This window comes from Astatotilapia calliptera, chromosome 1, assembly GCF_900246225.1.
Source record: "Astatotilapia calliptera chromosome 1, fAstCal1.2, whole genome shotgun sequence".
Taxonomy (NCBI): Eukaryota; Metazoa; Chordata; class Actinopteri; order Cichliformes; family Cichlidae; genus Astatotilapia; species Astatotilapia calliptera.
This window is the reverse complement of record NC_039302.1, coordinates 8659112-8672633: the sequence shown is the minus strand read 5'-3', so window position 1 is coordinate 8672633 and position 13522 is coordinate 8659112. Positions and strand designations below refer to the sequence as shown.

General features: G+C 37.8%; 1 protein-coding gene across 4 annotated transcripts; it reads right to left on the bottom strand.

Moving 5' to 3' along the window:
* Positions 1-388: 388 nt before the first annotated feature.
* Positions 389-13507, bottom strand: LOC113018786 (uncharacterized). 4 transcript variants are annotated; one of them, XM_026162192.1, is made up of 15 exons: positions 10667-13507; positions 9511-9698; positions 8825-8929; positions 8118-8256; positions 6957-7104; positions 6667-6799; positions 5886-6038; positions 5757-5794; positions 5622-5651; positions 5354-5520; positions 3832-4307; positions 3578-3677; positions 1863-2142; positions 1665-1796; positions 389-833 (listed from the first exon to the last, which is right to left on the bottom strand). In XM_026162192.1, exons 1-15 carry the CDS (start codon positions 10796-10798, stop codon positions 751-753), a joined length of 2304 nt encoding a protein of 767 aa, XP_026017977.1. In that variant the 5' UTR covers positions 10799-13507; the 3' UTR covers positions 389-750. The 4 variants fall into 4 exon arrangements, with proteins under 4 accessions (XP_026017977.1, XP_026017951.1, XP_026017959.1 ...); XM_026162166.1 differs by having other exon boundaries at positions 1665-2142; positions 10667-10830; positions 11301-13507; XM_026162174.1 differs by having other exon boundaries at positions 1665-2142; positions 10667-11392; positions 13207-13507.
* Between the last annotated feature and the right edge of the window lie 15 nt (positions 13508-13522).

The window sequence follows — 13522 nt, the reverse complement described above, 5'->3', positions numbered from 1 at the left end:
ATTATTCTACAACTGATTCTGATATGACACCACACATGTGTTGATAAAATAAGATATGGCTAGTAAGTGTACCTTAGAGCTAAATAATTTAATTGCACATACTGATCTCCAAGGATGAGGACATATTTACATACTCACAATTAAAATACCTGTATAACCCTCCTACTTGCTGTTCTCTGCCTCATTGTTAAAACCACCCTGGAGATTTTTCTAATACCACTGATCTTATTATTAGACCTAGGACCTTGATTAGTGCTCCTGGAAAAAAATTTTTTTTTCTATTTTTCTTTGGCATCAGTAGAGATTGATTAAGGGGAAAAAAGTGGCTTCTTTTCACAAAATCTCCTACAACAGCTAGGAAATCGATCCAATACCAGTACAGCTTTCATCAAATAATAATTCATGCTTTATTCATATTGGCAAACAAACACAGTTGAAAGGCCTTATAATAGATTAATAAAATAGAACTGTAAAAAGGAAAAATTATTAGAAACATGGTTAATAATAATAACTACTTAGCAACATATTTATGTTATTCTAAAAACATAGATAGAGGATAGAGGAATTAAGAAAATTCTATGCAATCTATTTCTTTTCCCTTTGACAGTATTTTGTGTGATCTCACTTTAATGTGGGAATCTGAAACAGCTCAAAATACACACTGGAATCATTTGTGTGATTCTATCTCTAAATGTCCAAAGGAAACGAATGAGGTGCTCCCTAATGTGACAGATAACTCCAGATGCAGGATCAGCAAAGGAGCATTTTCTGAAGAAATATGCTGAAAGTTGTCAAAATCACTCCTGTTGCCAGAGATGAGGCCTGATATGGAGCTGCAGTGGAAGAGAGATGAGGTCAGTGAGTTAAGTTTACAGTTAACACTGTGCACTTATTAACATTTAAACATTAAAAGCAAGATTATATAATTGAATATGGTAATATTTTACACATTTGCCTAACAAGTGAAAGATCACCAGTTTGACACTTGGAAGGGATACAAATCTCTTTGGGACTCCTTAAAGAAGGTAGAGAGGGGCGGATCAATCAAAAATATTGATAGTATTGATTCCAACACTTGTATCGGTGTAAGGTTGACACTAGTGTGATAGGATCGATACTTTGTTTCTATCCTTCAAGTTCAGTATGCAGCCCACTGAACTGTTTTATGGAAATGAAAAAATGTACATCAAACATGCAACTTGAAAAACTTTAAAATCTTTTTATGTTGACTCTCACACTTTTTTTATTTAGAGCCTGTAGCACATTTAAACAACAGAAGTTGACCCAAAGTACTTCAGACACAGGAACATTTACATTTTCTTAATTAAATGTATTAAAAACGATGGAAATATTAAAAGTTGACCAACGCTTAATTAAATGTATAATTTGCATAGCCTGTAAAGCACTTTTGTCATCTTTGACTTGAGTGTGACCTACATGTTTTAATTTGCTTATATTTAGGCACCTGGCCAGGAATGAATAAGCCAGTGGCCCTGAAATAAGCCACTGCTCATTACTTTCCTGAAAATCAAAACCACTGTTGCAGGAAACCCAAAAGGTTAAAACTGACTTTTATTTTCATTAATATTGTCTTTTACATGTTAGTGAATTAATGTTTAAAAACAGAGGAGAGGTTAAGTCTTGTTTAAAATAAATTGTCTTACCACTTCCTGCGGTGTTATGGACAGCTGTAGTAGTTGCAGCTGTAACAGCTGGAGTTGCTGATGTACTTGCAGTATTGGTTGTGATACTGGTTGCAGTAGTTGCAGCTGTAACAGCTGGAGTTGCTGATGTACTTGCAGTATTGGTTGTGATACTGGTTGCAGTAGTTGCAGCTGTAACAGCTGGAGTTGCTGATGTACTTGCAGTATTGGTTGTACGAGTAGTTGTAACTGTGGCTGTAGTAGCGGTTGTTACATTAGTACTTGTTGTATTTGCTGCGGTTGTTGTGTTTGCCACGGCTGTTGTGGTTGGAGCAGGAGTGGTGAGCACAAGGCTCACAGGTCCTGATTTGACTGTGTAGCTGCTGGTGAACACACTGCCAACCAGGGTGCTCTGACTCCTGGAGCTGGTACATAGATTTGGGCACAACAGAGAGGGCATGGTGGTAATGCACAGATTGACTGTGCACTGGACATACAGCTGTAAACACAAAAAGCCACACTTAGCAGTGTTCAGATTAAAGTATTTCACACTATCGCCACATAGAGCACTACAGCTGTTTACGAAGCATTAATACTGGAACAATTCTAAAGCACAATCAAGACAAATTGCTCAGAACAAGCCAGCCACCACACATGATGTGTGCAGTGGTCAGTACATTTCCATAGCATGCTTGATAGCACTTACTGATTAGTAAAATTAATTTAAAATCTGCAATTTGCTTTAGAGGTATTTGGTAACTAATCAACATATTGTTCAAACATTGAGCAGATGATGGTGCTAGCTACATAAAACAAAGTCTCATGGAAATCTGTTTGGCCCAGTGGGATAGAACCAGCTACACCAACATTTAATTTTTATTTATTTATTTGTTTATTTTTGCATCTGAGAATGTAATAAATTTAAAAAAGCGGAAAACAGCAGATGTGCAACTGAACAGGAGAAAAATTGTAGGGATTTCCCTAAAACTGGCTTCCAAACTAAAAATATCAACTTTATTTTAAAACATAAATAAGGTAAAACATACATAAAAATAAATCGTAATTTTAATTTAAACACAATGTTTTTTGGAAAGCTTGTAAAATTCATTTTTCAAATGCTAGAACTGTTAATTAAGTAAACAGTTATTATGAGTTATTATGACTCCCGTGGCTACAACACACTACAAAACTCACAGGGGCTTGCATCACTTTTAAGGAGCACCTCATTTGTCAACTTCCCACTCGACCATCACAAATTTGTTTGAAAACAAAACTGAGGGCAAAAATACACTCTTAATAGGAATCATGAAAAACATCATGCCACTATTGCTCTCAGATAAGTATTTGAAGGGAAAACACCAGGGCTGTTTTAAATGTTTTTCTAGCACCGTTTTTGTGAAGCCCCCTTTTTAAAATTCAATTATCTAGAAAACTACTTGAGCTAGATCCTTTCACCTGACTTGAACTGCACTAAATAATATCATCCTCCTTGTATCTGACTAGTTGTAAACAAAATATCACCCCCTGCGTACAAAACGGTGGTTTCTGCTGGAATACAAATCAGCTGTCGGAGATCAGACATCCAAATATTTAAGGGACTTCAAGCATCCTTCATGCTCTCCTAGCTTGAGCTGCGTTCCTAAGTGTTCTTAGAGACAGAAATTGTGAAAAAAGCTAACTCAAGTAGTTTTTAGAAAATTGTCTAAAACAGCCACAGTAATGCTGAAATTTTGCATAATGCCGTTTAAGAAATGTATCTTTAACATTGATTTGATGAATTGACATTGAATGACCCTGAATACTTTTTGTATTTTGCTGGTCAAAATGATTTCTTTCTCAGTTTCAACTTTTATTTGAAACAAGCCTTTGGTACACAGAAAGAGTACAGCAAAGTGACACTTATGCTTATGTGTGTGTTATATGACATCACTTACAGTTGTTCCATTGGTCTGTATTGTACTCAAATCAAGGCGGTAAACCCTGGAATTATTTTGGGTAGTAATAATCTCTAAGGTGTTGCTGGATGCCAAGCACCTGAAAGAGAGAAATGCGACTGCTATTTCAGTTTGTATGATATGCTTCATGTACTGAAAACAACATTTCTTTGAGAAGATTTTCTAAGAGCATCTGTCCTCTCCAAAGTGGTAACTTTGAAAAAATGACAGGACACAAGCTGAATGTTACTGACCCTTGTTCTAGAATAGGACGGCTTATTGCAAAGTCCTCAGTCTCAGACTCGATGCAGTCGTTTACTATCATCTCGGCTCGAACCACACTGCAATTGGACCTGACGTAGAGGTCCAGTTGTTTGATCCTGGATCCACTTTCTTCACTTACACTGGTACTGTTACTGCAGTTGCTTCCTGTTTCCGAGTCAACAGCTCTACGCACTCTTTGTGGTGAGTTGACGTTAGAGCGAAACGTGGGATTTCTGGTGAATTGTGCCAGGGGCCCTGTTCCTGGGAGGTAAAATTCAATCCAAACACGAAACTCACCAAAGGTCTCTTTCTCTGTGGGCATCTCAATTGAAGCATTTGGGCCCTTGACCTGGACTCCTGGGATGCGGCAGGCCAAAGGCAGGATAAGTAAGGGCTGGCGGCTAATCATAGAGTAGGGACGCACGGTTTTCAAGGTGTTGGTGTAAACCAGCTCTGGGCCCGAGTGCTGGGAAAAATTGAGAATGAGAAAAGAGAAAATGAAAATCCAAACAAATAATCTATCACTGCAAAATATCTTATCGTTTGAGAAATCATTTTTAATATAAGGCCAGAAAATCTATTTTGAATAAAAGGTTTCCAATAAGTTTCATCTTCTGTGTAACCAGATGACAGAGTTTCAAATAAGGGAAATTATTTTTTTAAGAAAAGACAGATAAGTTAAACTCTTGGTCTACTGCAGGTGACTCTGTGACACTGCTCGCTGGAAAGTTTATTTTAACACCTCAGTTTTTACATATCGTCTCCCTCCTTTATAGCCTGAAGCAAACATGAGAAGGATTTCTCTTATTCTCTGATGACTACTTAATTAAACTTTACAGCCTTCTTTTTTTATCCCACTATAATTTCACTGAACAGCATTATCCAGCCTTACAGCACTAATATTACACAGCATGGATGTGTCTTGATAGATGGAGGCAAATTCTTTTTCTTTTAGCTGAACAGAGGTCAAGTCCAGTAGGCAATATATATTAGGCTAGAGGACATTTATGTGTGCTGAAAGAGCAATCTGCTGGGGGTTAAAGCTACATTACGCTGGAATTGTTACTGAATGATATGACTGTTTAATGTCTTACATTTGATTCCGTCCATACGGAGGTACAATCACAAGGCTACAGCCCTTAGGCTGCATGTTTGAGCCTAAATCTCTGAACTCTTCTTACAAGCTTAACTCAGAGTGAACATTCTCAGAGCTGACTGAGCTAATTCAGCTAAGCTTTATTTCACCATTTTGATATTCATCAACTCATAGTTCATAGTTATTGATTCGTTACTTAGTTAAAACTGCTTTCTAAAGACTCCTGAAACACATCTATACAAGGAGAAAGGAAACCACATGGTGTCAGCAAAGACAAGAGTTTCAGTTTACGTTAAGCTGCTCTTTAAATACTGCTGTGATTCCTTTCTTGAATAAAAGCCTTTCATATTAAAATAAAAGAAGAAAGCCACAGCTACCAAAAAAGTAAAGGAAGACATAATTGCGTAGTATTTTACCACAGTCTTTGTGCCACAGCCGTCCAAGGAGATGGTTGCAGTCACATGTGTGTTGTTGTAGTTGACGGGGCAGGTGGGGCTGTTAAGCTGGAGTTCGGCAAGGTTGATGTTTGTGAGCGAGGTGATGGGGAGCACCAGAGTCATCTCTGTCTTCTCACACTTCAGTTCTGACCAGGAGCAGAAGGTTAATTATTGATAATAACTCACGCAACCACACTTATCACACTCGAAATCACCTGAATCTCACACACAAGACCTGAATTTCTACCTGTTCCAGCAGGTAATGTTCTGGTTTCCCCTGAAAAAGTTTGAAAAGGAACATGTAAGCAGTGAGTATTTTCAGATAAAACCCTGCTGTAAAGAAAGAAGTTGTTTTGCCAGATATTTCTAAGCAAGCTCTTACTTTGGTATAGCCACACACATCTTGGCTCTGACTGTAAACTGACAGGATAAAACATTCAGATCAGACAGGTTCATCTGAAGCGCATATATGCAAATGTATAAATACAGGTTTAATAAAGCATCAGCTGACCTCTTGGTATTTGCAGCAAAGCAGATGGGCAACAGATGAGTCAGGTTGTTTTCAGAGCGGATCCAGGCCATGGCCATAGTGGCCAGGGGGCCGACTGATGTGAAGCCAGTCCTGTAGAGGTCAGGGGGCCCAACCACGGCAAACTCTAAAACACTGTAAATATTGAGAGAAACCTTTAATAATGTTTGATTCACCTAAAAATACTTCACACCTCTCGCACTTCTTGCAAAGCCACACAGGCACAATAATTCTTCACCCTCGCAACCCTCAATAAACAGGAAGGAATATATTTTTTTAGTAAAATGCAACGGAAATATATAAAATGAAATGTAAGAAAATCCACTTGGTACAAATAGAATATATACCAACTGAATGAATTTCATTTGACCAAACCATTATATTAACACTCCCCGCCAGAGTCCTAGATTTAATCTGGGACTCTCCGCCATTTGACCTTAGAAGTGAAGAAGCTTCTCGGATGAGAGGTGAAACGTCTTCAAGCAACTTAAAGAAGTCCAGACGCTTTTCTTTGCAAGCTCCTTTGACTACGATGACCTGGATGACTGAGAACCTTCACAGACATCCATATATATGCACACACAAGCAGACTCTTATATAACTTTTCTATACAAGTATATTTGTACATGTACATATGCACATTCCTATACATGCATAAGCAGCAAAAACGCAGCAACAGCAACAGAAAATAAAAGAATAAACCATGTTGGGATGTTTAAAAAGCAGTGGGAGGGATGGCAAAGGAAGAGCCACCAGGACTCACCTCTCCTCCTCCGACCTATAGTCAGTGTTGATTTTCTCCTCCTGGTACGGCAGAAGAAACAGCACAGAGTCATCTTTTGGGGTCCTGTCTATGGCCAATGGTTCATCAGAGCAACTAAAATATGACTCTTCCACTGGAAAGACAAAATGAAACCATTTATTACATTATGCTATAAGTTATTATTAATCTGGTAAAATTATTATTTTCATTTTGGCAGATGATGAGAGAAAGCGCAATTATTATTCTCTATACTTGAACCAAAATGTCATCTAAGCGATTGTCAGCCTCACCAGTTAGAGAGAGATGGACAGGGACAGAGCTGAGGGGCAGATCTGTGGCATGGTTTACTCTGGGCGAAGGAATCAGGTCCTCCACCATCAGGTAAATAAAATACTGTCCTGCAGGTGCCTGTCCAGTGAAGGACAAAATGCATTTCTCCTGGTAAAAGAATGAAACAATGTCAACAACAGAGATGAACAAGTTCCACAATGGTATGTGTGGGCAGTGTTTGACTGTAAATGACATCAATACAAGGCAAAAAAACAAACAAACAACAAAAAAAACTGAGTGGTTAAACTTGTTTCCAGACTGTATGCAAACGATATTACACAATGGTGCTTTTAACTAAGCAAATTATGGCTAAACCAAACAAGTTTTTACTTTGGAAACCATTTCACTGATCAAAGACCAAAGAGAATTCAGTTGCACTTCCAAATTAACTGGAATGTGATTACTGGAAAGGCAGACTTCTGCTAGTACAGAGTGACCTGATGTCTTCAACATGCTTCAGCCGTAGAATAGCTTTGACATTATCGGCAATGAGAATTCCAGATTCTCATTGGTGAGAGGAGGTAGATTACTTTGGGTAAAGGAAGCAATAGATAACATTCTGTTAAAGAGCAAGGATGTAAAATATTTTATTACTGTGTTTAAATTTTAAGCTCCTTTATACTTTTATGCTCTACGTCACTGTCATAGTTACATGTTTTGTTCTTTCACTGTGTACACTGTGCTTTTGTTATTTCAGTCTAACACTCCCTGCTGTTTACTTTCCCCTTGCCAGTATGTGACCTACAGCTCCTCCCAGCTCACCTGCAACCTCTTTGTATCTAGCCTTTCTTTTTTCACCCAAGCTGAGATTTGCTTTTTTTCCCTGGTTTTTGGGGGGTTTTCTTCACAAATTTAAGACACATCATTCACCACAGCAGGTATTTCCACATGTCTGATTTGGCAGAGTTTTACGCCAGATTTCTGTCTTGATGAAACCCCAAAGATGGAGTGGGTTGGGTGTTGGTTGGTGCTGAACATATTTAAATATTTATGTTAGTCTAATCCGCACTTATGTTTAATTGTAATCATCTTTAAAATAGTAAAATATGTTTTTAATTAAGAATAAAATAGATTTCAGTGCCTACAATAATAAAGCCTTGAACTCGTGAAATACAACTCACCCCATCCAGCTCTATGAAAGAGTGCTGGGTGCAGCTGACACACTCTCCCTTGTCAGAACTGGCAAATCGACATCGGACCTTGTCCCCATCCAAGTCTTTCACTGACAGATGGAAGTCGTGAGGACAGTTCACACGGGCCCTGTTTGGTGGCATGCAGACAAAGAGATAATCAGCTTCTTGAATCATAAATCACAACAAGAGAGAAAACAAAAATGAAAGTGGATTTGGTGCAGTCTGTACAGCTGAAGGGCAAGGCATCACTCTGAAGAAGTCTTTGAGAAGCAAAGACTTTGGCTGACGTCAATAAGCTCTCGAAGTGTTGCCTCTTTGATCTTAAACTTGGCCTCCAGCAACAGCTGGCTTTTGGAGCTGAAAAAGCCACTGCGAGTGGTGAGCATGAGTAACAGATAAACAAATCAGCGGAAACTGATCGCATAAACCTGCAGACTCAGGCTTCACTCTGATTTTCCATGGACTTTTTAACAAAAAAATAAAGATTACACTCAGATTTAAATCATCCGAATAACCAAGTGACATTTTAAAAATCTATTTCATGTAAAATCTTGTACGGCTCTTTGTTCAGATATATGTAGCTTATATCTCTTTATGACAGCTTAAATGTCCTTAATTTAATTAACACAAATTCAGCTCATGTCTGAATACAGGAGTCGGGAGGAAGGAGAGCAGAGAGTAGGTGTTTACACTACCTTAGAGGAGGAGGGAGAGCCACAAAAGCAGGGTGGTTGAGTCTCCCGCTGTTTGCCCGGATCACTGGTCCTGCATTTATAGACACAAAAAATTCTGTTCCGGACCTAAAACAGTAAAAAAAAACAAAAAAAAAAACTGTATTAATGGCTTCTTCCTTTAATTTAACAAATAACATCATTGATCTTGTCACAGATAGTAAACACAATGCTCCATAGCAAATGGTTTGATTCGCACAGGACTGAAGAATCATAAGTCAGTTTGTTTGGGCTCCAGACTGCTTGAAATAGTCAATTTTAAATGATTTTGTGTACTCTTAGCGCTTTATGATTTCAGATATTGTGGGATATCACTAATGTGGTTATCTCAAGCACAAACCTCTCGCTGGGACCATAGAAGCCCCAGCTTCACCCATTCTTTGTTGCGAGGGGCAACAAATGAGAAAAAACTCTAAATTATGCAAAGCTGATCTAGTAGAACAAAAAAAATAAATACAAATAAAAGTCCTCCGTAGTTGTCTAAGAAACAAAACAATGTCACTTGGAATAATCTCAGAGTTATTTCCAAATAGACTGCGCAAATTTCTTTTAAAAAGATGAAAAATGGAGCTGACACTTAAAATGTAAAAATTAATATACAAAATTTAGCATGTCTGAGGTCAAGGGTATTCGCATTGTAGGTCTCATACCCTAAACTGATGGTAGCTCTGTAGTCACTGGGGACAGTTTTCTGCCACTGGCGGACACACCAGTCAGAGGGTTTGGTCCCAGTGAAAGGTAACGGGGTGGTGTGGACTAGACAGTCCTCTCCTGGAGCACAGAGTTCAGACAAAGACGGACAAGGACTAGGAGCAATGACAGTGAAATGAGCCCGCACCTGCAAGAAGTAAAGAGACAAACTCCCTCATGTCTGCACTAAACAAACATTACAAACATTTGCATGTAGTTCATCAGGCACCAAATATCAATCTGAGACCCACACAACTAGTATGTTGACTATTAATTGACAGTTATTAGTAAGCGTAATTTCCTACCCTTTGAGATAAATAAAGTATTTGTTACTTTTATTTTACCCACTAATGTTGAGTATTAGTAGGATGCTACACTTCAATTCCCATCAACCGAATGAAACAACTAAAAATAACTGAATTTGGGTTGAAGCACTAATTTATGGGATGTTTGTGGCCCAGTGTGATGTAACAATGGGAGACAACAACTATGAAAAAACAACAACAATATCAACATTATCCTTAGTTCAGCTATTAAATCTATATGAAAGTAAGGGTTCGTTTTTGAGGATAGATGGAGCCATGAGTAATTAAGACGTACACAGCTGACAGGACTGCATAGAAGAATGCCCAACTAGATTACAACAGACCTAACACACTACACAATGACTGACACTGAATTTGTTTTGTAGAATTAAAAGAATCAATTATTTGCACACATAAGTAAGTAGCAACTAAAATAAAGAAAGAAGGGGAAGGGTTCACTTTGAAGCATGTCAATTTTAATGTTTTTTTTTTCCGTTCTTGCAGTGAATCCTGAAACGTTTTAACTAATTGAGTGGTAAACACGTTCATTAGGATATTTCAAGGAAAGTATAATTTTAGTAAAGTAAAATTACAGAAGCACAGTTTTGATAAATAATTCTAATAAATAATAATGCTGAGGCATAAAATAATATGGTTTATGAATCATGGAAAATGTCTTTTATTATTTACCTGCTATAATTTTGAGTTTATGAAAATCTCAACACATGACTAAAACATGATAGTAAAAATGTATAATGAGGAACAGCTGAGAGTGTGGGAAAAAAAATTAAAGAGGGAAAATGTTGCTCACTGTTTTTCCTCCATCACTGTCCAGGGGCACAACATGCACAGTCAGGCCAAGAGAAGAGGCGTCAGAGGCCAGGCCTAGCATCAACAGAGCCAGGCCCAGCAATAAGATATGCATTTTGAATCTGTCCAGCATCTCAGCTTCTCAGGCAAGGAGCGAGTCTGAACCTTTGGCAAATACAAAGACAGGAAGGTGAAGTAGTCAAGAGTCAGAGCACTAACTCACTTTTCATTAGCTGCAACCCCCCGCCCTGAATCCTGAATTATCTACACTTCACTCAAGGATTTACTTTTAAGTAAATTTGACTTTTAAAGTCAATCCAACACTGATCCCGCATTGTATTTCTGAAACAAGGCTGTCGTTATATATCTGACAGGATAGTGAGAGATGATACAACGGAATCTCTCACTATATTATTTATGATTTAATAATGATATTGTAACTGGCAGCTCTGCAATTCAAGGTGTGTAATACCACGTTATAAAAGTTTGACAGGTTGAAGAGTGAAACATCAACCTCGTATCAAAACTCACTTGAATAGAAACCATTTTAGCAGTCACAAATTAGAAAACACCTGCAGTTTTTGTGGAATAATTATGATCTTAAGTGGCATCAAAATGAAAAGACCGTGACATACCTGCTGTTTCTGCACTTGGGAATCCCCCACCAATCACAATAAGTAATCCTGAGAGAGGGGTACAAGAACCTGAGGACAACAGCAAACAACCTCTGGAAATCATAAATGACAACCCGATAGAGCAATCAATCAAATAAATAAATACAATGGAAAAAAGGAACACATTTCAAATTCTTAGGTTCCACCCATCATAGCAGAATAAATCTTCTTAACACTGAAAAGTGTGGCAACAGTATAAAACAGCCAGCAAACATATGCCCACCATGTGCAAAACCCTAAATGAGAATGGTGGGACAAAATGAAAGAATTAAGTAATAAAAAATGACTTGTATCGATACAAAAATGCAAAACACGATGTCTGGATGTAAAACAGTACTACAGATTCACATCAAAAACTCTTTCCTGACATGAAACATGGTTGGTGGGAGCAGCATGGTTTGGTGGTGTTTTTAATACATGAATTGTTAATAAGAACCTAAAGCTGGAGGCTCAAAGGCAGCGGCGTCATCTCTTAAGCAGCAATACCTGCAGGCAGTGGCCACGGAGGGGGAAGTGGCTGGTAGTGACTTGCGTTATTTAGCTTTTTTTCTGAGCTTCACTAATGTTCTAATGACAGGAATTTTTTTTTTTTTTTATTTGTTTGTGATGTCTGTGTGCAAAGTGGGACATTGCTTTTGTACTTAAAAGTCCATGGTGTGATAAAAATCTGTTCTGGAGAAATAGTTCAACATATTATGGTGTATATCTTTATTTCCATTCTTTTAAAAGGCTCTGTGACAGATTTTCTAGTTTTAGAAACTAAATCAGAGATGTCAACTCATCTTACATCATGGACCACATAGAGCCCAGTTTCATTCAAAGTGGGCCCGACCAGTAAAGCTATTGCCTATCAATAAACAGTTTTCTTGTTTTTAAAGTTTCTTTTATTTCCAGGATAAAGATTAAGCTACACATTTAAACCCTGAGGTATCTTCAGAAATCTTTTTTTAAAGATGCATCTCAGTTTTTCCACTATGTGAAGAAATGCTGCTGACTACAAAGAAACCCATCAGCTCCTTGTGCATACACTAATATTTTCATACTTTGGTGCTTGAGAGGGTTATTTGTCAGTAAGAAGGCAAAACTAATGAGAAAACACACAAAAGTCCAAAAATGTATGCTCTTCTTTTTAGTCCACATATATCCAGTGAGCTGGATCCATGTTTGTCAAAGATATTGTGAGGCAAACTGACTTGGAAAAAACAGAACTGATTTTTATATTGACAGGTGTATGTAATGAAAACATAAGACATTACAATTAACTTAAATCTTGTGTCCCGTGGAAAATATTTAGGTCTTTTCCAGTCACAAATTTGTCCAGGTAGTGAACTGCACTATGCAACTGCTTTGAGACATGGCAGCAGACTACAATGTGCTACACCGGCTAAATATACATTTCTCTAAGCACCTCTACATAAGGTTTACACAATGAGAAGCCAAAGTTCTTGGGCTAGCCAAGTCAAAAGACACTGGAGAACCTTTAAAAGATCTGAGTGTATCTATGAGCCTATATGTATGCTCTTCACAGTGTTGATTACAGAAAATCCAAAATCAATTAAAACTTTTACATCCAATTACTGTTTTTTAAAATGATTAAAAATGTAACTTGTACAATCCTGGGAAACAAAAACTTAACTAAAAGCCCAAATAACCATGACATTCATGCCCATGCTGAATGTAGGTAAACTTCTGAACTGTATGCTGTTAAAAAGTATCAGGTTTCTAAATGTTGGTGAATAACAAATGAAACTCCAGTCAATTACTCAGGCAGTTCTGCCCTGAAAACCTCCACAGAATAAAAGCCAGATATAGAAAACGCACACTCTGAAATGAAAATGTCAGACAAGGAACAGATATATTTTTTTACCGTAATCAGTCGTCAGCTCTTCATTTTCAAAAGTCCAACTTAGGAGCTTACAGCCTCCATTCTCTTTCTATACAGTCTTGAGCGCTGAGATGTAAGCAAACTAAATTTGAGCAACGACAGAATGAAGTTGAACTGGTTCAACCAGAGCTTCTAAAGAAAACATGAAAATTACTGCATGCCAAGAGAAGCGTAACTGAAGTGACTAAGCTCTGATTATTGTGCCCTGCATGAGGTACGCCTTCCCCGTATATATGACACCTGCTGCAGTCTTTTATATTAAATACAGCAAGAGAAAAACCAAAAATAAAAAAATAAC